At 38.8% G+C, this 26,287-nt stretch overlaps 1 protein-coding gene across 1 annotated transcript in view; it reads right to left on the reverse strand.

Annotated features, from left to right (window-relative positions):
- The window catches only part of WDR70 (WD repeat domain 70), a 137,758-nt gene that overhangs the window by 86,365 nt on the left and 25,106 nt on the right, over positions 1-26,287 (reverse strand). Inside the window, exons 6-9 of the mRNA XM_070935938.1 lie at positions 21,963-22,022; positions 20,856-20,989; positions 20,596-20,749; positions 17,588-17,664 (exon numbers count right to left, since the gene is read on the reverse strand). Coding sequence (XP_070792039.1) covers positions 17,588-17,664; positions 20,596-20,749; positions 20,856-20,989; positions 21,963-22,022 — 425 coding nt within the window. The remainder of the gene's footprint in view (positions 1-17,587; positions 17,665-20,595; positions 20,750-20,855; positions 20,990-21,962; positions 22,023-26,287) is intronic.

The raw sequence follows: 26,287 nt of genomic DNA on the forward strand, positions 1-26,287 counted from the left end.
AGGGGGTGGCTACCCTGAACCTTTTCCTCTCTCCTCCGTCTAATTCAAGACTATGCAGTTTTTTTGTCTTGGCCCTACCTCTGGAACGTGCTGCCTCCTCCCTGGGAAGCCACAGTGTTACTGCCGACATTCCCTCCCCCCAGTCATTCTTCAGCTGCACGTTCCATTACACCTAGAAAACTGCCAGATGATAAACATGTATTCAGAGAAAGAGGATTAAGTGCTACCCAGATCTGAGAAGAAATAAAAGACAAATCTGTAATAAATGGATACTTTCATACTGTGGGTCTCGGATGCCCTTTCAGATTCCTATGAATTAAGCAATATGAACAAGTGTGGGCAAGGGTATTCCTAAAGAAGGACTTTGGACCTCATTCCAAAATGCAGCCTCCAAGGAAAGCCAAACTACCTTAAGTTAAAGGTAAAGGTTCCCCTTGCACATATGTGCTAGTCGTTCCCGACTTTAGGGGGCGGTGCTCATCTCCGTTTCAAAGCCAAAGAACCAGCGCTGTCCGAAGACGTCTCCATGGACATGTGGCCGGCTGACTGAACACCAAAGGCGCACGGAACACTGTTACCTTCCCACCAAAGGCGGTCCCTATTTTTCTACTTGCATTTTTTACGTGCTCTCGAACTGCTAGGTTGGCAGAAACTGTGACAAGTAACAGGAGCTCACCCCGTTACGCGGCACTAGGGATTCAAACCGCTGAATTGCCGACCTTTCGATCAACAAGCTCAGCGTCTTAGCCGCTGAGCCACCGCGTCCAAACTTCCTTACCGTATTTCAAAATATATATCTAACATTCCAAACCCATCTATTAAATCTGGAATCTAACTTCATTAAATCATTGTTTCTCTAGAATTAGAACAATTAACTTGGACATACTTTCTAATAAACCTTTCAGCCTTAAACATAATCCATTTTAGTTTAGAGAATTCTTTGCAATATTACCCTGAGGCCAAACGGAATGATACGGGAAAGAATAACAAAACTATAAAAGATCTTTCACTGAAACACATAACTAAACAAAGATTTAGTAGCTTAATTTTCTGTGCTCTTTGTCTGGAGTCTTTAAATGGTGAAGACAAATGATATATCTAAGCAAAACTACAGCAATATATGCTGTTTATTCAAATGTCTCATATTCATTTTGGTGTGACTTTTCCACTATTCCAGCTTCTCAGCCTGGCCACTATTAGCTGTGTACAAAGCACAAAATGTTTGTTCAACCACTGTGATGACGCAGAAGGTGTTCAGCTAATAACTTTCATCCTTGGCTTCCTGCATCACAGCAACAGCAACTGATGGACAACAGTGAGAAAATTCTAAAAAAAACCCCCAATCCTACCTTATTTTGCTGTATTATCTAATTTATAGGGTTTTAGAATGAGGCAGATTTAGAGTAATCGTATATGTATCATGAAATTTGCATCCTACTTTTTGAAACTGACAAAGAATTTAGGCTAAATAGCAATTGGTACTGAATATAATTTGAAATTTTTCATTTAAGAGAATATTCCTCCAAAGCACCTTATTGGAAGAAAAAAAAGAGATTAAAAAAATAAGACAAATTATTTTGTTCCAAAATCAGACTGTTATTGAAAGTGAAGACATGAAGTAGATTCATTACTACCTTTAGTATTGGCCTCAATTCAAAGATGAGCTCTAAAAATCAATTAACAAAATGTTCATTTCTAAAAGGTTCAGAAATATAGTTGGAGAGATTGCTGTATACTTTTTTTAAAAAAATTGTCTGTAATATAAGAAATACAAAAACAAATAGTAGGAAAAATAGGGGAGGGAAAGGGGAAGGGAAGAGCGCAGAAAAGAAGGGAAAAAGAAAGAAAAGGCATTGACCCCCGGCTCCTTTTGGTGCAGTAAAATAAGATAGTAGCATCCAACCACAACTTTTTACTTTTACATAGTAGTATAAATTAGCCATTTCTATATCAACAAATCTATCTAATTGGTAAAATCCAAAATCCAAATCAAATCAAGCACAAAGTCCAGAAGTGGTTTCCAAGAATTCCAACAAAAGAATCTTATTCCTACTCCATAGCATAGGTCATAGGATGTTTGGAACTGCTTTGCAGCCTCAGGACTTGGACAACTGTCAGACATTGATGGAACAATTGTACTAGCAAACTCCATAGGAACATATCAGCATCACGAGGTGATGCTTAAACAGATTGGATCATAAGGCATGACAATGACAAACAACGAAATCAACGACAGAATAACTAAAGCAGATAACTTTTGGGGATGGCCAAGTTAAACCCTGACCTTATTCAAATTGAAATGTGTAGCATAACCTGAAGTCAGCAGTTCATGGATAGCCTCCAAATATCATCGAATAAAGTATTGTAAAGTATGAGCCAAAATATATCTATGACAATGTTCAGGATTCATCAACATATATTGCTGCAAGTGCATTTAAAACATTACGGTACTAAATGTTCACAAACTTTTTTCCAACAAAAAACAGTAGATGTTAGCTTTCATTAAAGATACGGCCAGTACACAGTTTTGCATTTCTTTCATCAAAATGTCTACCTTTCTTCAGATTTTAGATAAAATTTTGATCACACTGTATATTGTGATCGTGAAGTATTACAGGTAGTTCTAAAGGTTCACAAACCTTCTCTCACCACCGTACCTCCTAATTGGGGGCAGGATCTTCAAATAGCACTTGTGGGGGAGCAGCAGTGGGGTAGAGGCACGTTCTTAGAGCCTGTTGTGGCCCACCAGCAGCCTGCACGGATCGTGGCTGATCCCAATGAAGAGGAGGCTGGTGTGGTGTCACGCCAGCAGCCTGCACAGTCAGCGCTCGCGTCGGACAGCGAGGAGGCCGAAGAGGATGTGATGCCAGAGGCAGAGACTCAACCAGGGCCTTTAGAACCTCCAGAGGCTCCTTCCAGTGGAGAGAGCGAAGTGGAGGAGCCTCTCCTCAATGCTCGGGCACGCAGAGCTGCCAAAAGGCAGAAGTGGCTATTCAGGAGGAGGAGTCTACTCGAGAGTAGGGCTTGAGGATTACTGGCCACTCCCTTAGCCTATTTAAGTCGCACGCAGCTAGTGCTTTCTTGCTAGAAACAACGTCTCATTACTTGGCATCTTGGAGAGCGAGGGACTTCTCATATCTGGTTTTCTGGGCTGGTTGCCAACCTTTGTCGGACTTTGTTCTTAATAACTTTGATAAGGACCCTTTGCATGGGAAGCCTGCATTCTTGAAAGGGGTTTGTTTGGAATTAAGGGGTTTGTTTGGAATTAAACAGTGTTTGCGAAGCTTGGTGTGTGTCAGGGATTCTCTGGGAATCCGAAGCTGGGGCAGAACAGAGCCATGGTTGTGCAGTGGTTAGAATGCAGTACTGCAGGCTACTTCTGCTGACTGCCGGCTGACTGCAGTTTGGCAGTTCGAGTCTCACTGGCTCAAGGTTGACTCAGCCTTCCATCCTTCCGAGGTGGGTAAAATGAGGACCCAGATTGCTAGAGGCAATATACTGACTCTGCAAACCGCTTAGAGAGGGCTGTAAAGCACTGTGAAGCAGTATATAAGTCTAAGTGCTATTGCTATTCTTTATCTTCTGCTTGAGAACACTGCAGAAGCTTCTGGTTGGCCACTACAAGAAACAAAGCACTGACCTAAAATGGGCCTTGGTCTGATCAAGCAGGATTATCTTATGTTCTTAAATGGAAAGGTTCACTAAAGCCTACCAAGTCTACTAGATGTTAGCTAAATTGTACTCCCAAGATAAGACTATGTCAAAATAGAGTGCTCTATATTTCTCCAACAATGTGAATGCCAACTTGGTAAAGGAGTATTTAGCTAATGTTAAGATACGTGTTTGACATGCCAAAAATTCCTAAGTATAATTTTAGCCTTTCTAGTTAAAATGCATTATTTTAGTTATAAAGTGTCTAGAGATGCCCTTCAAAACAACTACTCAGAACAGCTTATGACAAAATAGTTATAAGTGATGCTTGAGAACCTCCAAAAATGCTGCTAGCCTAATGGATAAAAACTGGCACAAGGAGCTTATGATGACGTTATTCATTACCGGGTCAAAAAATGAAGGAAGTTTAATTTTTCATCAATACAGGTAGTCCTTAACTTACAACAGTTTGTTTAGTCACTGTTCAAAGTTACACCATTGAAAAATGTGACTTATGACTGTTTTTCAGAGTTACATTTTGCAGCATCCCGATGATCATGTGATCAAAATTCAGCTGCTTGGCAACTGGTTCATATTTATAACCATTGCTGCAGTGGTGAAATGTAAAATTTGTTATTACCGGTTCTGTGGGCGTGGCTTGGTGGGAGGGTAATGTGACTGAGTGGGCATGGCCAACTTTTTTTTTTTAACTTTTAAAAGAATTTTTTCTACAACCTCTTCAGCCGAAGAGGTTGTAAAATAATGCTTTTAAAAGCCTCTGACGATCCCAGCTGAGTTGCCTGATCATCAGAGGCTTTTTTTAAAAAAACACATTTTTTCTACAACCTCTTCAAAGAGGTTGTAAAAAAAATGCTTTTAAAAGCCTCTGACAATCACGCAACTCAGCTGGGATCATCAGAGGCTTTTAAAAGCATTTTTTCTACAACTTCTTTGGCTGAAGGGGTTGTAAAAAAATACTTTTAAAAGCCTCTGATGATCGCAGATAAGTCGCGCGATCATCAGAGGCTTTTTTTTTTTACTTTTAAAAGCATTTTTTCAGCCGAAGAGGTTGTAGAAAAAATGCTTTTAAAAATAAAAAAAAAAGCCGCTGATGATCGCATGGCTCAGCTGGGCATGGAGGGGGGGGGCAGGGATTTTTGCTACCAGTTCTCCGAACCACCCGCCGCCATCGCTACCAGATAGGGCAATCCAGTCCGAACCGGGAGCATTTCACCCCATGTTGCTGTCTCCCACGGTCATGTGATCATCTTTTGCAACCTTCTGACAAGCGAAGTTTAGTTCATTTAACAACCAGGTTATTAACTTATGAACTGCAGTCATTCACTTAACAACTGCAAGAAAGGTCTTAAAATGGGGCAAAATGTACTTAACAAATGTGTCACTTAACAACAGAAATTTTGGGCTCAATTGTGGTCGTAAATTGAGGACTACCTGTATGCATAGCCCCAACATGTCATCTGTATAATTCCACCCTTTAGTTAAAAGTCCTATTTCCATTGACCTTGAAAAGACTGGATGAGACTAAACCGTTTCTCATCTCTCTGCCTAACTTACCTCATAAGGTTAACATGAAGACAGAATATAGGGAGATGAGGAAATTGCTGCCTTGAATTCTTCAGAGAAAAGTGAGGTAAAAATGGAATATATAAAACATATGTCAGTGAAAACCGAAAACCTAGCTTCAGATGTATTATTAAGACAGCCTTAGGAAGTAGAACAGAACATGTTTTGTTTTGAAAAGTTGTCCGAATACTAACCTGAGCAGCTAAGAGGTGGAAAGAGGCAGATCCTGTAAAGGATTTTTCTACAATAAACCAGCTGTAAGATAAACCACACTACTGACTCAGATGACAAATCACAAAACATAAGACTGCTACATTTCAAGGTTGGCTGCAATTCTATTTCTGAAGGGGGGCTGTGGGGTGTGGAAGAGAGAAGCTAGGGACATAGAACACCTGCTGTGCGGGAATTTAATATCACTCAGTTCCATCTTGCTTATTCACAAGAAAAATTATCACGTGTAGTAAGAAAAAAGCCAGACAGACCAAAGTCCCCTGACAATTCAATTCTTATTCTCATTTTGGTTTCATCTGAAAGCGCCAGAATTTGGGAATCTCATAAATTATTTTCTGCCTATTATTTTTTATTTATTTTTATTTATTTATTATCAAATTTATATACCGCCCTTCTCCCGAAGGACTCAGGGCAGTGCACAGCCAAAGTAAAAAACATAAATACAAATATTAAAATACAGTTAAAAAGATATATATGCGTTTGGCCCCAAAGTTAAAAAACAGTAACAAACCCATTAAAAACATTTTAAAAAATGTGTTAAGCCAGTCCGGCTTGCTGAAAAAGAAAGGTCTTAAGGGCACGGCGGAAGGCACCGAGGTCTTGGATTCTTCGTATCCCTGGGGGCAGCTGATTCCAGAGGGCAGGTGCCCCCACAGAAAAGGCCCTCCCCCTGGGGGCCACCAGTCTACATTGCTTGGCCGATGGCACCCTGAGGAGGCCCTCTCTGTGGAAGCGCACAAGTCAGTGGGAGGCCATTGGTAGCAGCAGGCGGTCTCGAAGATATCCAGGTCCTATTTATTTATTTGTTTATTTATTTGTTTTAATTTGTATACCGCCCTTCTCTAACAGGACTCAGGGCGGTGAACAGCCAGAATAAAAACAGAACATACAAAATTTAAAAACAGTTTAAAAATAATTAAATATTTTTGGCCACAATTTAAAACAACCCAATTAAAATCAATTAAATTTAACCAAAAACTGTGGGATCAAGCCAGCCCAGCTAGGTGAAATAAATAAGTTTTCAGGGCCCGACGAAAAGTCCGGAGGTCTGGTATTGTACGTATCTCTGGGGGGAGGTTGTTCCAGAGGGCGGGCGCTGCTACAGAGAAGGCTCTCCCCCTGGGGGTTTCCAGCCGACACTGTCTGGCAGATGGCACCCTGAGGAGGCCCTCTCTGTGTGAGCGTACTGGCCAGTGGGAGGCTGTTGGTGGCAGAAGGCGGTCTCATAAATACCCCGGCCCTAAGCCATGGAGCGCTTTAAAGATGGTCACCAACACCTTGAAGCGCACCCGGAAGACCACCGGGAGCCAGTGAATTATGCCATGGATAATTCAAAATTATTGAATTTTTTTTAAAAAAAGAATGTTTATCAATGCAGGAACATCACTGGTCTAACCTGAAATACAAAGATAGCATTTATAAAATTCCAAACTTTTCAGTTCTGTGGACTATTTATATGTTTTTCCCCTACATTTTCCTTTATTTTATAATTAGGCCAAGTTACACAGGATATTTGAAATCCAGGTTTATTGCAATACACAGAAAATAGATGGTTGGGAGAAAGTCCTCAGAATGCTTTCCACATTAAAGCAAGTTAACTACGCTAGATTAGCCTTCCATAAAATCAGTCAGAACCTATGAATAGTTTTAGTTTAAATTAGCTATTTGCTATAATTTACTGCCTAAAACTTTGATCGCACAGAAATGGTGTCTGCAACGTCTCTGGTTTGCAATTTTAGCCTTTGGATGTTAAATTTCAGATGTTCTTTTATTACTTCAGTGACAACCCATTAGCCATGTTCATATGGCATTTTAAAACAATGTTTGTAGTTTAATAAATCACAGCATGAATGGGTAAGCAGCCTGATGCATACAGCCTGCTGTTCCAACTTTACTTGTCCTAGGTTCCGAGAGCAACTCTTTTATCTACTTTTACAAAAGTAGAAATGAAGGAGTGAATGAGTTGTGTATAGCAGCCTGAAGCTCATTCCCTTTAGGGATTTGAAGATAATATCACTTTCATCTGCCTCTTTTCAGTTCTAAACATACCCAGGTCGCTCAAACTCTCTTCATAAGCATTAGCTTGCAATCTCCTTTTCAAAGCCAGATAAAGCACAATTCATGTTGTCGAATATTGCTATTAGACATCCACTCTCTCTCTCTCTATTCAACATTGTCCCTTCATTATGCTGTTGCAAATTTTCTGCACCGTTATACATAAATCCGATAATACACTACATAGTGCACTACATTCTGTTCATACGTTTTAATTTGGGGAAAGGACTTTTAGCCACAGGACCAAATGATCATTTGTGCCAAAACCAAGACCATGTTTTCAATTGGCACAATTTAGAAAGTGTGAAAAGGATTACAGGGTGGACTTAAAGCTAATGTCAAGGAGCTAGTGCTCCATCTTCTTGGACAATTCAATCCGATACTAAAACCATTTAGTGGTAAAAGTACAGATGACATCTTAAATTCTTTCAAAATACAGGCAGTATTAGCCTTATCTATTATAAATAATTATTTAGGCAATAGCAGACAGCTTGAAGTCTGATTCCCTACACCTACCTTATTAATTTGCTCCAAATGCTCAGCACCAATTCCTGAGTGATTTTTAACTAAAGAACTGCCTTGGTCACTCAATTTAACTACCAAAGTTATCACTACATGATAACTTTGATAACTTAAGTTCACCCCCTGCTGGCCACAAATATAGAGAAAAAATGAACAGCTATTAATTGGTTTTCTGCCTCTTCCCTATTCAAAATAAATAAACAAACAAAAAATAACTTTTCCTCTTACCTAGCTTGTATACTTATTATCAAGAGCATTACATGTCCTTTAGCTAAACGGCATTAGGAGCAATTTAGAGATACCATCACTAATCCTTCTCCTCAGCCCTCAGATTCAAAGGCTAAACCAACCAATAATATAGATGGGATGGGACTCAGAAATAGTCCAACTATAGGATTAAGTCAATGACATTTTAAAACCTCTTAAATGATAGCTATAAAACTAGAAAGCAGGTACCTTCTCAGAAAAAGTGGCTTTTGGAGTTTTATTACTGGTCAGTCGCATGACCTTTCACAGGGCAATTGGTGGGACTTAAGGAAAGAAAGACTTTGATCCAGGACTAAGGGTTGGGGTGGTGAAAAAAATACAGGGGAGAAATAGGGATTTACCAATTTTCTAATGCTTAGCAGTTACAGGCCTTATTGCAAACTGCTAGGATGGAAGCTGTTCAGATAGCCTAATACAGTGATGGCTAAACTTTTTGCCATCGTGTACCAAAAGCGGGGGGGAGTGACGGGGTCAAGCACACGCATGCCCACACCCATAATTCAATGCCCCCCTGCGCCCCACCCCTCTGCGCTCCCCCCATTCCCCCCTCTTTAGGCATGTGATGGCAAAAAGGTTACCGGTGGGCCCGGAAGGCCAGTTTTTCACCCTCCCCAGGTTCCAGAGGCTTTCTTGGAGCCTGGGGAGGGCGAAAATGGCCTCTCCCATGCCACCCGGAGGCCCTCAGAAGGCTGGAAATGGCCCATTTCCCAACTTCCGGTGGGCCCGGAAGGCCCGAAAATCAGCTGGCTGGCGTGCCCATGAGCGCTGGATCTGAGCTAGAGCAATGCTCATGTCCCCAGAGATATGGCTCCACATGCCACCTGTGGCACGCGTGCCATAGGTTTGCCATCACAGGCTTAATGGAACAGGCAGTGAGAATTTATCTGAGCATTTTTACTCATTACTGGGCAGTACCATTTCCCTGAAAATAAGACCCAACCAGAAAATAAGCCCTAGCATGATTTTTCAGGATGCTCGTAATATAAGCCTTACCCCAAAAATAAGCCCCAGTTAAGATAGTCAACCAGACGGAGGTGTTTAGTACTGTATTTTCCCCAGAATAAGACCTAAATGGAAAATAACCCATAATGCATCTTTTGGAGCAAAAATTAATATAAGACCCGGATTTATTTTGGGGAAAACAACGGTAGTAAAGAAATGGATTTTCAGTTAAACAGAGTTCATATCAGTACTAGCATAGCCTTTCATAGATAAAAGTTTTTTATTTCCCATATTTCATCACAGCAATATTTTGTCATACTTCCAGCATAAAAAGCCTGATTTGGAATCAGAAGGCTTCACTATCACTTTTGTTATAAAGCACTAGGAAGGTCTGGAACTAAACAGTAGAAAAATATCAGAAACAAGACAAATCAATAAATATTTCTCCCTAAACCACATTATCAGGTAGGAATGCTATTTTTTTTAATGACAATTCAGCTGCTGCCAGATTGAATGGGCCATAAGCTTTAGGTACATAAAACAGTAGTACTTAACAAGATATAGAGCTGGTATGATAGGATTTATGGCAGTATCACTTTCGGGATGTAATGGCAATGAAATCTTAACCGCCACATGCTGGTTTTGTTAGAAACGTGGAGACCACCTGACTAGCACTTAGGATGCTCCTGCTTTCACTCACATAACAATCTGAAGGTCCCAAAGGTGCTTTTTCAAAGGTGACATCCAAGAAGTTTCTTCAGTTCTGACTAAAATTTCAGTCAGAACTGAAGAAGCTTGTTGGATGAGAAGAGAAACGTCTCCAAGCAAAAACAAAGGAAGTCCAGTCGCCTTTGAAAAAGCACCTTTGGGACAATCATGACCTGGATGACTGAGAATCTCCATAGATAACGATCTGAAGGGATACAAGACTTCTGAAGGGATACAAGTCTTTTCTATTTCTCGAACTAAGATGTGAGATCCTATATATGACAAGAGACAGCTTATTTGGGAATTTCATGATTCCTCATCTTTAGCACATGTGTGATTTACCGTATTTTTTGGACTATAAGATGCACTTCCCCCTCCCCCCAAAAAAGTGGGTGGAAATGTGGGTGCACTTATAGAGCGAATATAGCCCTGTTTTTGGCCTCCTGAAACTCCCCCCCCCCCGTGCATCATGCTTTCACCAAAAACAGGCCTGCAGAGTGCTCCTGGGGGCTGGGGAGGGCAAAAATGGGATGTGAGGAGGCCAAAAACTTTTTTTTCTTCTTTTCCTCTTTGAAATCTAGGTGCGTCTTTTACTCTGATGCGTCTTATAGTCCAAAAAATACATTAATGTGTGACTGTGTATCGGTAGTTTTGAATTACTACTGATGCACACTCGCACATTAATTTGAATTTAAAGCATTGAAAGAGAAAAAATCCTTAGAGAATATGGATTTATATTTTCCAATCTAAGCATCTGCTTGTAGATATTTTATACATTTATTATTTTATTTATTTATTAAATAAATATTTGCCTTATAATTGATAACTGCCTTATTTATAAATAAATAATTTTGGTGATCCAGAGAATATAGTGTCAATATAAATAGGTAGCTGATGGGATAAGAAGACCTCATCCCCATCCCATCCAGCTCTTAGCTCTCTCAATTTGGCTTTAGTACAACACTTAATAATATTTGAACTCTGTGTTGTTTCAATCTTTTGCCTATATAGAACAGTCCATATTCCTAATCGCAGCAGCATAGTTGCAATAGTTATAGAACTGATTATGATGTATTTTACAACCACACTGGGTAACTTTTAAGAACATCTTTTTATTGCATTTATTTGTTAATTTATTAAAAAATATCTGCAACTTCTCAGTGCAAAGTAACAACAGCAACAAAAGCAATTATGTTTGCTTTGTATGACTTTGAATACTCATAGTTGTCATCCTCAAATCTGCCTTTGGCATAATAAATGGATATTGAATATGTACTCATTTGATTTGATTCATTTGTTTTTCACTGCTTTTTTAAACAAACGTTCAAAACTGTAGTTACATTTAAAAAAAATAAGATAAACTGATTGTTCCTCAGAACAAAACCCTTGTCTCATAGATCATTGGCTACCTGTAATAACAATGCATTATTTCCTCAGGCATTAAATATATCTACCGAAAGAATATGGCGAATTTGTTTCCATTAGCCACTCAGAAAACAAACTGCCAAGAAAAACAGAGATTTCGGGAATAACCCTGGAGTTCCTATTCTTGAAGGTGATGGAAACCAGAAAACTTTGGGAGACCAATTCTCTCTCTAAAAACATGAAGGCTGTTAATATTACACAGCATATGAGTACCACCAACCAGCAGTCAGCATATGTAAGAGCATTTGTTGTAAACAATTCGGTATCAAGAAACTAACACGTAGCCAAAAAGAAAATGGATGATGTGAAAAATAGCCGGGCAAGATTGAAGCAACTAATGGAAACATATAAATTAAACATTCAATTTTATATATTTATGTTTTTAGTTAAAAGGAAACAGAAAAGGTCTTATCACCATCACTCGGAGCCGGAGGGATACAGAAATACAAATCTTTAGTTCTGTGAAGATAAATTCCAACGACTGCCAACAGTTGAAGAAATGAGATGGATACAGATATTGCAAGCCCATTTCATGACTACTGTAAGTTCTAGATACAATGCTGCACGACCTGTGATCCATGTCATTCGTTGTCAGGATGCTATGAATGTATAATTGTATTTATTCATAATTAAGACATAAAATGGTTAAGTAAACATTAATCTCATGTAATGCTGAAGTACCACAACCAAATATATGATTTTCTAGAAAAGCTTGAGAGGTTCCTTAATTTTCTGAAAGGGAGGAGAGTGGGAAATTGGGGAGGGGGAGCACATAGAGAACCCCCCCTCCCCAATTTCAAAATGCCAGATTGATTTGACGTGAGGGTTAGGATAATTAGAACGTCACAGAACTGAGAAATTCCCTTTTGCAAGATATAACAAAGGCCACCTATTTTTTTTTTCTTGTGCATTTGAAGAAAGTTTACAAATCTCAAATAAATCACATTTAAGCCAAACACTGTGCCTTGGATTCCATTTAAGAACTCCTTAATTACCATATGAGTAAGAAAGATCTTTCATATTTCGTACAGAAGGAATTGAAATATTTTTATGAAATCGTACCTTTAGCTTTACCTCACTTGTTTAAAAAGCTGCTAAGAAATTAGTAATTTTTTTCTCTAACCAATGTAAGATATTTTGTTATAAAATATTAAAATACTGGCAGAAAATCTATGAACTCTTTCGAATTATCCGTAACCTCGCAGCACTAGGTTCAATAGAGTCCTCTACATTGTACACTGAGAGCTTATGCACCAAAGACAAATTCCTTGTGTGTCCAATCACACTTGGCCAATAAAGAATTCTATTCTATTCTGTTCTCTTCATAGTTAAAGAAGCTTCATATTAAGAAAATCAATTAAAAAAACTGTGCAATATCTTTACTGAATACCAACATTCACTGTCTTTTTGGAAAAAGTGTTATGAAGTCCTAGGTCTAGGATAATCAGTGTCCTGAGTATGTAGGTAATAACAGGCCTCTATTTTAGCCACACTGTGCACGACGGGCCAAAAAGGCAGAGATGGAGTGGGGAAGTTGCAGTGCCCCAACTTGTACATGGCCTGCACCCGACCTCCAAGCCCCCCTCTCTCTTGCAGCACCCCAGCACTCCTTACCTAGGAACCCTTCTATTTAGAAATCCACAATTCTCAGTTAATGATGGCAATTGGGAGTTCTAGGATTGTGGTTGTTAAACCAATGCATAACATTTTTATTTATTTATTTGCAAAATTTATTGACCGCCCATCTTACCATAGGGTATCTCTGAGTGGCTTACAGTTACATCTAAGCTAAAACCTAGTAAGTTAAAATCAAACATTAAAACAAAAAGCACTGGGGGAGGGAGTGTGTGTGTGTGGGGGGGCAGAGTGTGGGGGAGGTGAGGTGGGATCTGTTATTGCTCCACTGTGCTGCTTCCCACTAGGCCCCAAGCCAACTGGTAGAACCATGTCTTTAAGACCCTTATCAAAAGATAAGAGGATTGGGGCCAACCTCATATTGGGGATGCAAGACGTTCCAGAGGGCAGGAGCAACAGCAGAGAAGGCCCTCCTCTGGGACCCTGCCACCTGGAATAATCAAGTTGACGGGACCCACAGCATGCCTCCTTTGCCAGCACAAGTGGTACAGGCCAACCCCAGTGGGGTAAGACAGTCCCTCAGGTAACCTGGACCTATGCCATGAAGGGTTTAAAGCTGATCAAGGTGGTAACCAATGCAGCTTGTGGAGCAGTGGTGTTATGGGGTCATTCTTGGGGGGCCCAAAACTACCTGTGCTGCTGTACTCTGCACCAGCTCTAGATTCTGAATACTCTTCAAGGCAGTGGTGGGTTTCAAAATTTTTTACTACCGGTTCTGTGGGTGTGGCTTGGTGGGCGTGGCATGGCTTGGTGGGCGTGACAGGGGAAGATACTGTAAAATCTCCATTTCCTCCCCACTCCAAGGGAAAGTTACTGCAAAGCCCCCATTTCCTCGTGATCAGCTGGGTCTTGGGAGGCAGAGAATAGATGGGGGCGGGGCCAGTCAGAATTTTTACCACCGGTTCTCCGAACTACTCAAAATTTCTGCTACCGATTCTCCAGAACTGGTCAGAATCGGCTGAAACCCACCTCTGCTTTAAGGGTATAGAGCACATTCCAGTAGTCCAGTGATGGGATGACTAGGGACCGAACGACTGAGCACAGGGAACATGATGTCTTGCTTTATAACCTCATTGCTTAGCAGTGGAAATTTTGATCCCATTTTAGGTTGTAAGTTGAAGACTATCTGTATACCACATTCTTTTAAGATCTATCTCCCCAAGTCAAAAAAAAAGCAAATAGGATTGGTAAAGCTATATAAATTTAATGTTTCAGGTTTCTTTTAGAGAACTTATGTTTTCTTTCTGCCTTCACAGAGAAAGAATAATTACCTTGCTTTAAAAAAAAAATCTTTTAGTGTGTTTGAGATTTATATAAGCTGGATTTAATATATATAACATATTTTACTCAATTAATCATTTCTGAAACAATTTCTATTTGTTTAAGAGTTCGGAAGATACTATGCCTCAGATGGAAGATTTGCGTTAAGAAATCTGAATATATTCAACTATCGAATAGGATCTGTCTAACTAAAACATACTCTAGTTGGGCAATGTGCTTGAACAAAAATCAATATGCCATAGTGTATATATATATATATATAGCAGGGGGGGGGGGATCTCAGGTTTCCATGTAGCTTCAAAGTAAATGTAGTTTGGGATGTGAAATTGTATCCTGTGCCATCTTTTGCAGCAGACTGATTTTGTGTGGGTGGCTTGGACTCATTGATTGATTGGTTATGTGCCTCCAAGTTGGTATTGATTAGCAATTATATAGTGATTACATAGTGAATACATAGTGATTACATAGACAGATTTTGTCCAAGAAGATCTGTCCCCATATCCATATCCATTTCCATATCTGATCCTTGGCAGAATTACACAACCTTCTATTTATTTGGCCAAACAACCAAATATTTGCAACTTGGAAAACAACAAAAACTTCTATCTTCCAAGAACTTCATACGCAGTGAAAGAGTGCTTGGAAAATCCGTTCTTAAAGTTCAGCTAATGTCTGAGTAAGTTTTCACTTCAATTAGCATGAAAAGTAATTCTGTCATGCTGACAAATTACTCCTGTTAATCTATAAAATGTCTGGTACTGCACTGCTGCACCTTAAGTCCTAACTTCTGGCATGTGAACATACAAATCTTACTGCCAGCAGTGAATTGCTCCAAATATTTTTTTTATTACGTAAGGCAATTTGGAGTTTTGGGGAATATAACTATATATCCATTCGTGTTTACATGAGTTTTAGACAATTAAGCAGGGTAGAAGTTTCAGCATGAAATGAACCCATATTTGGTATAACATATAGAAAAAAAACAGGAAAGGTTGGACATTTATAATTTTTTTTCAAGGTCAAGAGCTATCTTCCAAGGAAAAAAAAAAACCTAAGTTTTAAATTGATGGAATGATAACATTCTTAAATGCTTGTAACCCTAAGTGACCAAAATGATTAGTTCGAAACTTAATGGGTTTTGAAATGTTAAGAATTTTCTTGTCTTTTTCTGCTGAGAACAGAACGTTCGTAATATCTTATTGGGCTTAGAAACAATAACAAATCCTCCAGACACATTTGATTCTGTTATTGTTTTAACTGTCTAAACATCAATCTTTTTAAGTTCCTATCATGGAAGTTTTAAATAATTGGTCATTTAGACCCAAGAACAAGTACTCAGTGATGGAAAACTCCTGTCTGAAGGATTTCCTCTTGAATTTCAAGCAGCTTCATAGTTTTCTTTTGTGCCCTTGGAATTGTGTATTTCAAAAGGTACTTCAGAATTAAAAAGGACTACAGGCAGTCCTTGACTTACAGCCACAATTAAGCCCAAAATTTATGTTGCTAAGTGAGCTAAGTTGTTAAGCGAGATTTGCCCCATTTTATAACCTTTCTTGCCACAGTTGTTATGTGAATCTGGCTGCCCATTGCATGTGAGAAGATAGCAAAAGGTGATCACATGACCCCAGGACACTGCAACCGTCATAAATATGAGTCAGTCTGAATTTTGATCATGTGACCATGGGGATGCTGCAATGGCCAAAAGTGTGAAAAACGGTCACTTTTTTCAGTGCCGTTGTAACTTTGAACAGTCACTAAATGAACTGTTGGATGTCGAGAACTACCTGTACTCTACCTAAGGTAAATGGAGGAGTCATTTGTAATAGTATGGCGAATCATAATTTTAAAATATATTTTGGCATAATGCCTACTTTTCAAAACTACAATCTAGCACAGGAGCAGAAATCACAGATAGAGTAAGGGTATGCTATCTGAAACCTGAGGACTACAATGCACTTCCCCCAGAAGCCTTGGCTCTGGCTTCCACATGCTCTCCAAAACTTTCCACCAAGTAGATCAGGGGTGTCCAATCTTCCTGGCTGGGGAATTCTGGGAGTTGAAGTCCATAAGTCTTAAAGTTGCTAAGGTTGGACATTGCTGAAGTAGAAGTTGTGAATACCCATAGCAGGGAGAAGTACCAGACTGACATGCTTAATCTCAAGAAGATTCAGATCTGGTTAGAATCTAACTCGAAATCCTAGGGTTGCAGATTAGATTAGAAAATTGCAACAATATTCTGAGGGAAGGCAATGGCAAACCATATTCATCCAATTTCTAGATTCTAAAAATATTTCCATATTTTTGCCTAGAAAACTAGATGGATATGGCTAAGAAGTCACTAAGAGTTAAAATCAACTCAAGGAAGTCTTTACTTTAAGGCACTATTAATGTGACAGAGGAAAAAAAAATTACATTATTAAATTCAAAGAGGATGATAATATGGATTATTTTACTGGCTTTAATTTTTATTAAATTAAAATGAAATTATTATTATTGCTGTTGTTGTTGTTGTTGTTGTTGTTGTTGTTGTTGTTGTTATTCCTTAAAATGCAAGAGGCATGGTGGCTCAGTGGCTTAAAAGCCACTGGAGAAGGTCTATACTCTGGCAGTTCGAATCCTACCGTTCTGAGACAGAGTGAAGTCCTGTCACTTGTCTCAGCTCCTGCCAACCTAGCAGTTAGAAAGCATGTAAATGCAAGTAGATAAACAGGTACCCCTCTGATAGGAAGGTTAACAGCGTTCCGTATTTTGCCATACACTTTGGGCTGTGGAGTAATGTCATATTTTCATATGCCACGTGCAAACATCTTTGGACAAAACTGGCTCAATAGTTTAAAGAAGCAGAGCCCCCTAAAGTCAGCTACAACTAGCAGAATAACAGCCACAGTGACTCCTTTAACAATGCAGCTTGAAATGTTATTTGAAAGCCAACATCTTTAATCCTAAAAAGGTTACATATCTTTATTTTAAAACAATCATTTCTACTGATGATCATTACTGAATAATTCTAAGAACTACATCAAGGCAAAAGAAGCTAAGCAAAGGATAAACAAAATAATTAGCAGTTCTTCTTAACCATGCCTAGCCTTTATATTCATATGCTGTTAAATATGAACTGAGCTTCCCAAATTAAGAGATATAATGTATGAATCTTTCATAAATTAGCTTTAGAACTAATTAGTATCCTTTAGCATGAGATTAGACCCAGTTGGTAAACATCTTAAAAGTAAATAAATGGCAGGAATTCAAAATAGTCTACTTTTTGAATACTTGAAAAATTACTTACCCATCATTGGAACATGTTAAAAACTCTTCTTTTATTTTTGGATGCCAACAGCCTGAATTAAGCATTGCTGTGTGTCCCTAGGATGATGAACAGAAGGTGTGAATATAATGCATAATAAGTTATGTTTAACCAAACAATTTATTTGTTCTCTTCTTTTCCAAATGCTGCAACAAGCAAACATAATTATTATCCAGTACCTTGTAGGAACACAGTGGCTCACATGGTTAGGACGCTAGTTTAACCAGCAGCAAGCTCCCGTTCGAGACCAGAGTGCTGTCATGGGGTGGGGTGAGCTCCTGTCCTTTGCTCCTGCTGGGGACATAAAAGGAGCCCCAAACTGGGCACCCCCCTGGCAACAGTGATGTCACCGGCTAATCCTTTCAATCCGTAAGTGCCTAGGTGTCTCCAACACAAGTGCAAAAATCCAATACCCTTATAAACGTCATTGAAAACTGAAGAATAAGGTGTCAAACCCCAAAACCCCAGGGTTTGCCATACCAAGGAAGGGAAGGAGCTCCTCCACTGGTGATGGGGGGGTGTAGAACCGGAGGCTGCAGCAGCGTGTCAAAGAACGCCACGGATCAGCTGTTCGGCAGAGAGTGGCCCACGGATCAGTTGTGCAGCGGGGAGGTGGTGCGGCGCGAGGCAAGCTGCCTGCTTAGAAACACCAGTTACGGGCCAACGATCAGCTGTTCGATGCTGCTGCACAAATGGGCCAACAATCAGCTGTTCGGGGCCATGGATTGACCGGGCGGCGTCCAATCGGCCGTTCCGATGCACAGCTGACAACGGGGTGAGGACTGCGCTGGCAGGAGGGCTCACCTAGATAAACCGCACTGGGAGGCAGATGCTCCCAGCACTGACTTTACATCCATTTGCTTTTTGGAACTCATTGTGTGCTAGAGTACAGTTCATTAAATCCAGTAAGCCTCACAATGCATTGTGTCTTAATTACTGGTTTAGGCCCGGAGCTCGGACCTCTTGAGATAAGGAGGATAATCTTGCAACTGTCCATGTACTCAAGCATTGGTATCTTTCCATAGTTACTTCTTCCACCTCTAGTTACCTCTTCTTACTTTTTAAAATCCCACTCAGAATCTATATAAATCACTTATACTATTAGCAACAAAAACTAGTGAAAAGGCAATGTACATGCACAACTATTTTAACTACCTGTTTTTAATAATTTCATAAAAGTATCTAATAAGCCAACCTGAAATGAAAACTTGCTCTATCTTCCTCTCAGTTATACTCTCAAAATATCTCTACAGGTAGTCCTCAACTTACAATCATTCATTTCCAACTATTAGAAGTTACAACACCACAAGTGGTTTATGACTAGTTTTCACACATACAGTATGACTATCGCAGTATCTCCATGGATCACATCATCAAAATTTAGACTCTTGGCAACCCGCATGTATATACGATGGTTGCAGGATCCCTGGGACCATGTGATCGCCATTTGCAATCTTTCCAGATGGCTTCCAATAAACGTCAATAGTAAAAGCTGGGATTCTCTTTACAACTCAACGATTCATTTAACACTGCAGTGATTAGCTTAACAACCATGGTGAAAAGATTATCAAATTGGTGCGACTCATTTAACAACCACTTTGCTTCGCAACAGAAATTCTGGTCTCACTTGTGGTTGTACGTTGAGGACTACCTGTACAGAATTAAGAGATAAAACACCTTATTCAATCCTAACTTTCCCTTCAATGCTGCTCTTTACTATTCTTTCTGTACCAGACCCATTAGCCAGTGGTCCAATGGCCTTTGCCCTGGGCAATTTAAAGTGAGATTTTCTTTCTTTTTTGAATATCTTTTATCAATTCTTTGCATATTTTTTTGGCCAACATTCTGGCAAGAGTTGCATGTTTTGGATGTGGAAAACAAGTCTAGAGGACCTTTATGTAGACTTTATTGGTATCTGATCTTGCTCATTAGTTATTGTGGTGTTCTTCTGAACCTCTTGAAACATTTCTGATCTGAGGGATACTTTGGAGCTGATCTTTTAGTTTTATAGTTCTGAACTATCTCCAAACATTTTTAAGATGATGGATCATTTTAATTTTCCCTTTCAACTTTACTTTCAACAATCCTTTAATTTTTTGCAGATCTGCTCTTCCGCTGTCAAATGTGTGTGTGATAGACTCTATTGGCAAGCACCATTTACATTTATATTTAAAAAATTATTATCACTACTCCCAATTAGTTCATCTAGGTTTTGGACAAGACTATAATTAATACTTGAAGATTAAGGCCAATGTTAACAGTGATGTTGGCTTCCAGACTGGCTGTTTCAAGGCTCAAGCATTTGTCAAGTCCAAAAGATGCATTTTGTCGGTCCATGTAACTACAACTGAAGTTGCCCATTACTATTTCCTTCTCAGATGCTTTTATGATTGTACTTTCAGTCTGTAATACCCAAAGCTTTATATTCCCAAGAGACAATATGCCACTCTAACTTTATATAGAGTTACGTGAACATGGCAAGGTTGTGATCTGCCATGTTGCTCATACAGAGCCTGGTGGACCTGTATGAGCAATAAAACTATGCCTTAGTCAAAACAACAGGGAGTGTGAGGTCAGGACGTTGGGCTGACAATAGGTAGACTTGCGTTCAAGACCCAGTTGCTGCTGTGGGAGCTCCCATCACACACTCCAGCTCCTGCCAACCCAGCAGTTCAAAAGCAAGTGACTGCGAGTAGGTAGATGGATACCACTTTGTGAGCAATTTAACGGGGACATGAAAGGAGCCCCCAGCTGGACATCCCCGGGCAAAGGAGACGTCATCATTCAATCCTTTCAACTCAAAGAGCTTCGGAGCTCCTGACATGAATGTAGCAGTAGTCAAAACATCATTATCTGTTTCCTTTATTTAAAAATTATGTATTTTAGAAAAATATGGTTTATATTTTTCAATGAATGCTACAATATTTCACAAGAACATGAAAAAAACCCTCTAAAATTACTTTATTCAAGCTCTAAATTTATCTCCTTACCTTAGTGTTTGCCATATCTACAATATACTGGTCCCCCTTCACACACTCCATCACAGGAAAGCCATCTCTATCAAGGACCTTAGCTTGAGAGTTACCCGCAACAACAAGAATGACATCTCCAGTGCTGCTGTACTGCAAAGACTTTATCTGGTGACTGAAAAATTACAGAACCAAAGTTAAATACTAACAATTAAATATAAAACTGCCTACAATTTTGCTTACAGTTATTAATACATTTGGGGGAAAGCATCATGACATACCATTCACATGGTTGCAGAGATCTAAAAGCCTGAAGAGATGCATCCATTCCAGCAAAATCCCAAAATTTAACATCATAGTCATATCCTCCAGTTATCAAACGGGCACCTGATGGATCCAATCCTAAAGCAGAGACCTATAAAGTAAGATGTGAAAATGAACTGTGAACCAAATTAATTTGTAAAGTATACATATGCACACACGCTCACACACACACAATCAAGACTATGTGCATATACCATATTTTGCGCACCATAAGGCACACTTTTTCCCCCAAAAAAGTGGGTGGAAATGTCAGTGCATCTTATAGAGTGAATATTGCGGGAGGGGGGAGGGGTTTTTGCTGTGGCCGCCTGTCACTGCTGCCGCCGTTCGCTGCTGCCGGGGAACACTGGAGCTTTTGCTGCCGAGCAACTGATCAGCGGTTGGATCGGCCTCCCAGAATGCCGCCGATCAGCTGTTCTAGGTGGCATGGATTGCCGCTGCCGACGTTCGCCAATTGCCGCTGAATGGCGGCGGTGTTGATAGGCAGTGGTGGTGATCGCCAGCCATCCCCACGGCCTAGAACAGCTGATTGGCAGTATTTCAGGAGGCTGATCCAACCGCCAATCAGCTGCTCAGCAGCAAAGACTCCAGTGCTCCCTGGCGGCAGCAGCAGCTCAGCTCAGTTGACTGGTGGTGGGCGCAATGTGCTGAAGCTGACCAAACTGTTTGCTGTTTGCTGCAAGGACGCTAGCCTTATAAATGCTGGGAGGCAGAGGCAGTTTTTTTTTCTTGTTTTCCTCCTCTAAAGTTAATGTGCGTCTTATGGTCCGGTGCGTCTTATAGTGTGAAAAATACGGTATGTGTTTTATGTGTGATTTGAATGTATTTTTCATAGAAAAGTTGGTCTTAGTACATTTAACTGTTCAACTGTAATGTAGACATTTGAAGTTTAGAATTTATTTCTTTTCTCTTAAATTAGCCAACTGGATTCTTATGAATTTCTACTCTACGTATGATCAAATCTGTATTCAATTCCTTCTACTTTTTTTCACAGAATTTATTTTCTTCTCAGGGTCAACATATTCTATCCTAAACCTAAGAAAGAGAAATATCAAGATGCTTACTGTTTTTGTGCCATGGTGGAGGGTAATTTCATGTGAGTCGGGAATCTTCTTCACAGGATCCTAAGAGAAATAATATTGTTCAGAATAACATTTAAGTATAGATATAACATCTATATAATCACAATAATTCTAGAAATGGGAGAAAGGAAGAATTACAGCAGGAAAAATCCTCTTCCACTCGCCTAAGAAGCAAGTTCCACAGATTTGGTGCAGTGGTTAGAATGCAGTATTGCAGGCTAACTCTGTCCACAGCCTTGAGTTTGATCCTGATCACTCAAGGTTGATTGAGCCTTCTATCCTTCCGAGGTCAGTAAAATGAGGACTCAGATTGTTGGGGGCAATATGCTGATACTTGTAAACCACCCCAAGCGTGCTGTAAAGCACTATGGAATGATACATAAATCTAAGTGCTATTGCTATTTTAGCTAGGCTTAGCTTAGATACACAGACGAAATATTTGTCCCTCCAAGAAATAACTGAGTTCTACTTATATTGCAGCTCAAACAAATTGGAAGTAATCAGCTACATAAGAAAGTATTTGTTTTAATTCAGGAAATAAATGTTCTCTGTGGAATTAATTTAAACCAAACCACAGCTGTACAAAACCTGAAAAATTTAGAAAGTTCTACATTTCTCTATAAAACTTCTCTAAATTGCACTGTGAGCCAAGCTTGGTCTAAGTCCCATTAATTGATAAAAAGGATAAAAAAAAAAAAAGAACTGTGCATTGTATCATGTTTTCGTAGAGTAGTTTCTATTTTACTTTAGAACAATGTTTGGAAAAAATATAGTAAACTGGAAAATTAAAAAATACATGAGCCGTAATGCTTCTAATTTAAAGGAATAAAGTTTAGCCCACCAATTTATCCATCTTCAGTACAGTGACTGTGGGATGTAATTATTTTGCAAATGGGTGATTAGCACCAGAAAGGTCCACATATTTTAATAACAGGAACAACTGAGGATATGGAGCAGTGTTTCTCAACCTTGGAAGCTTGAAGATGGGTGGACTTCAACTCCCAGAATCCCCCAGCCAGCGCTGCTGGCTGGGGGATTCTGAGAAATTGAGAAACACTGATGTGGAGGAAACCAAGAAGAAGGTTATGGGGCAAATGAAAGGAAATGGGAAACGAGATCTATCAGATTCAGAGGGAGATTAGGGTATCTTTGACCAAGCTAACTGAATTGCTTGTAGGCAAGGTCATGGGCTGGATCATGTAACACATTATCAAGTAGCACATGTAATGCTTTTCTATCTGCACTGCATTAAAAAAAATGTGCAGATTCATCCTTTGGAACTCCAAATCCAAACCGCTTGAAGTACTTTTTGGAGAGAGGTTATTACCCATTCAACTCAAGGGATTCCTGAGTCTTAAACAAAATTGTTTAACCAAAATAAAATTAAGATTAACAACCTCAAGGGACTAGTCTTGGCATAACATCTCTTCAAAACAGCCAAATAGTTATGAAGAATCATAATGTGACCCAATTCTATTTTAATATCACTAAAAGTCCTAAATTGTAGAATACACTATAAATATCCCAAACCCGCCCCAAAAATTGCCTATATATGAACACAAATTCCGTTACAATTTGAGATGTGCCCAATGGTTTCATTCCCACAAAATTAAGAACATCAGAAAACATTTGAGGATCCAAAGAAAACATTTAAATAGTATATTGTAAAAAGTGATGTATCATGTGACAGAAGGCACTCTATACAATTCTGAGTGTTATCATAAGCTTCATTAATTTCAGCAAAGCACTCTTATCTTAGCCTTTCACTCATTTCTGATATTCAGAGATGGCAAGTTGGGAGTTCTAGTCCCACCTTAGACATATAAAGCCAAGTGGGTGACTTTGGGCCCATCAGTTTCTCTTGTTCTTGTGGCTAAAATAGGAAGAATGAGTATTATATATGTTTGCCACCTTGAGTTATTTATAAAAAAAATAATAAAGGTTACCTATAAAATAAGAACTATTTAATACTGATGCCCTTGCAGCATCTTTCAGAAGCACTGAGTGTATTGAAAAAGGCTGTTATTGAGACTGGTTTATTACTTCATAAAAATAGTTCTTTTTAAATGACAAAAATAAATGTGGACAGTTTATAAGATATCTGGAAGAGAGAACTAAGGGGTCCTTTTGCCTAATCAATGGCTTTAGACATTAAGTAATGTTAGATGTTTCTTATGAGTAAATTCAATTAGTTCAGGAAAAAAATATCATTTAAAATCTGTCGGACCCCTCAAAATGTTTCTATGGTAGAGGTGTAATAAATTTGAAAGAATTATTTATTCCTTCTTTTATTATTAATTTATTGGCCTGATGTTATTATGGCGAAATAATTTCTTGGAAAGCAGAAGAGTTAAAGAGGGTTATGTTTGGTTAAAGTAGAACCACAAAATCGGCAATCTTTCCATTTATGCAATAAGTTCAGTATTTCCACTTGGGGTTTTGCAAAAAGGGTGATTGCCCCTTTTTCCCCCCACTTAAAATTAAAGCTTTTAGTATCTGATACAGTAAAGGACAAAGTTCCAAATATGTTAATTTTTTCCATTATTACAATGCTGATGATTTCTTTTGTTTTCTAGCTACTATGAATACCAAACAAACGACGAAACCCAGGACAAAATTTTCACATCAAAATGCGTTGAGTACCAACTTTGATGAGTTTCAAAGCAGTTGAGTACCAAGGTACCACTGTGTGTGCGTGTGTGCATGTATGTGTATATACACACACACACACACACACAATTTTCCCTCAATTTCATTTCTATCCTGAACATTTTTGTTACTTTAAAAATTCCCAGGAATTCAACATCTGCCAAGTTTTTACAATAAAACATTAACACAGAATTTCAAATGTTCAAACAGTTAATACACAATATTGTCTTCTTGAAAGAATTAATGACTAGTTAAATCACTACTACCATTTTCATTTTTCCAAGTGAATGGCTGAAATCGCCTTGAACACCTAACAACTTTAGATGGATGCACGATATGAAGCTCAGAAAAGGCTTTCATGGCTCACTCTCTAAGCCACTAAGCTACATTCACTCACATAATTGGGTTGTTTTTATTTCCCATTCTGTGCATCCAAATAATTGGCAATGAACTGACGGTTTCTTTCCAACCATATTAACTTATATTAAATTTAATTGTGAGGCTGCACTAACATCAAATCTAATATGAAATGCTTTCAGTACGCGTTGCGATCAATATTTTGTATATTTCTTAGGCCAATAAGTGCTCCGTTTTATCAGGCTTAACTGATGCCTGGTAAAGATTTCCAGGAACACTAATCAGAAGTCTGAGGAACAAATGAATTAATTGGCGTTTAAGGAGAAGAATAAGGGTGAAGCATTGACAGAAATCTGTATCTTAAGAAGATAGCTTGGATCATTCATTGTGCTAACCATGGTTTGCATAACAGTGGATTCTTTAATCAACTATAATGATTAGACTCACCCAATGTTCTGCAACAAAGACAATGATTTATCATCTAGAGTGAATGGGGCCATATATTGTATTAAACATTCAACTAAACTACATAATGGCTGCAACAACTAGTCAAACTCAGGCGGGAGGGGAAGTATACAATGACAACTGATTAATTCCAAATTAAACTGAAATATATACAGTTCATATGACTATTCCCCATGTATTTAATAATTTCCCGTTGTGTCTCAGCAAAGAATTAGAATTTAGCAGTTTTTTTAAAAAAAATTACGGTAAACCATATCCAAGGCTTTTCTTCCACAAAAGAAAGGGATTTCCTCCCCTTCAAGTGCCATTGGTCATTCATATGCTAATGGTCTTTCCATTGGACAAGCAGTATGTTATAAACAAAGTACATGCTAATGTAATTTTTATCAAAGTTTATTATAATATAAATACAAATATAAATACAAGTGGCAGGGGAATAAAGGAAAGGTAAAGAAGGAAGGTAAAAGGGAAATTTAAAAAGGCAGTGACTTTCAATTTTCTTTGGTGCAAAAATAGAATTCAAAATACTGTTTACAACTTCAACTTTTTGCTTTACCTATTTAGTGAGTACTCACCCTTTCTATAACAAAAAACAACAACAACCTTATTGTTAAAATTTAATATCGAAGTTTCATTTTTTTCTGTTTTGAGCATAAAGTCCAGAAGAGGTTTCCATGTGAAAACAAAACTGGAAAAATTCGTTTCTTTAATTAAAGCACTTAGTTTTGCCAACTCTATCAGTTTTTCCATCCATTCTTCCATTGTGAGAAATTAATGTATTTTTCCATTTTTGCACATATAGAAGTCTCGTTGTAGTCAACATATGTAATATGTAA

The sequence above is a fragment of the Pituophis catenifer genome, unplaced genomic scaffold, assembly GCF_029215685.1.
Source record: "Pituophis catenifer annectens isolate HBS135680 unplaced genomic scaffold, rPitCat1.0.hap2 SCAF_2, whole genome shotgun sequence".
Lineage (NCBI taxonomy): Eukaryota > Metazoa > Chordata > Lepidosauria > Squamata > Colubridae > Pituophis > Pituophis catenifer.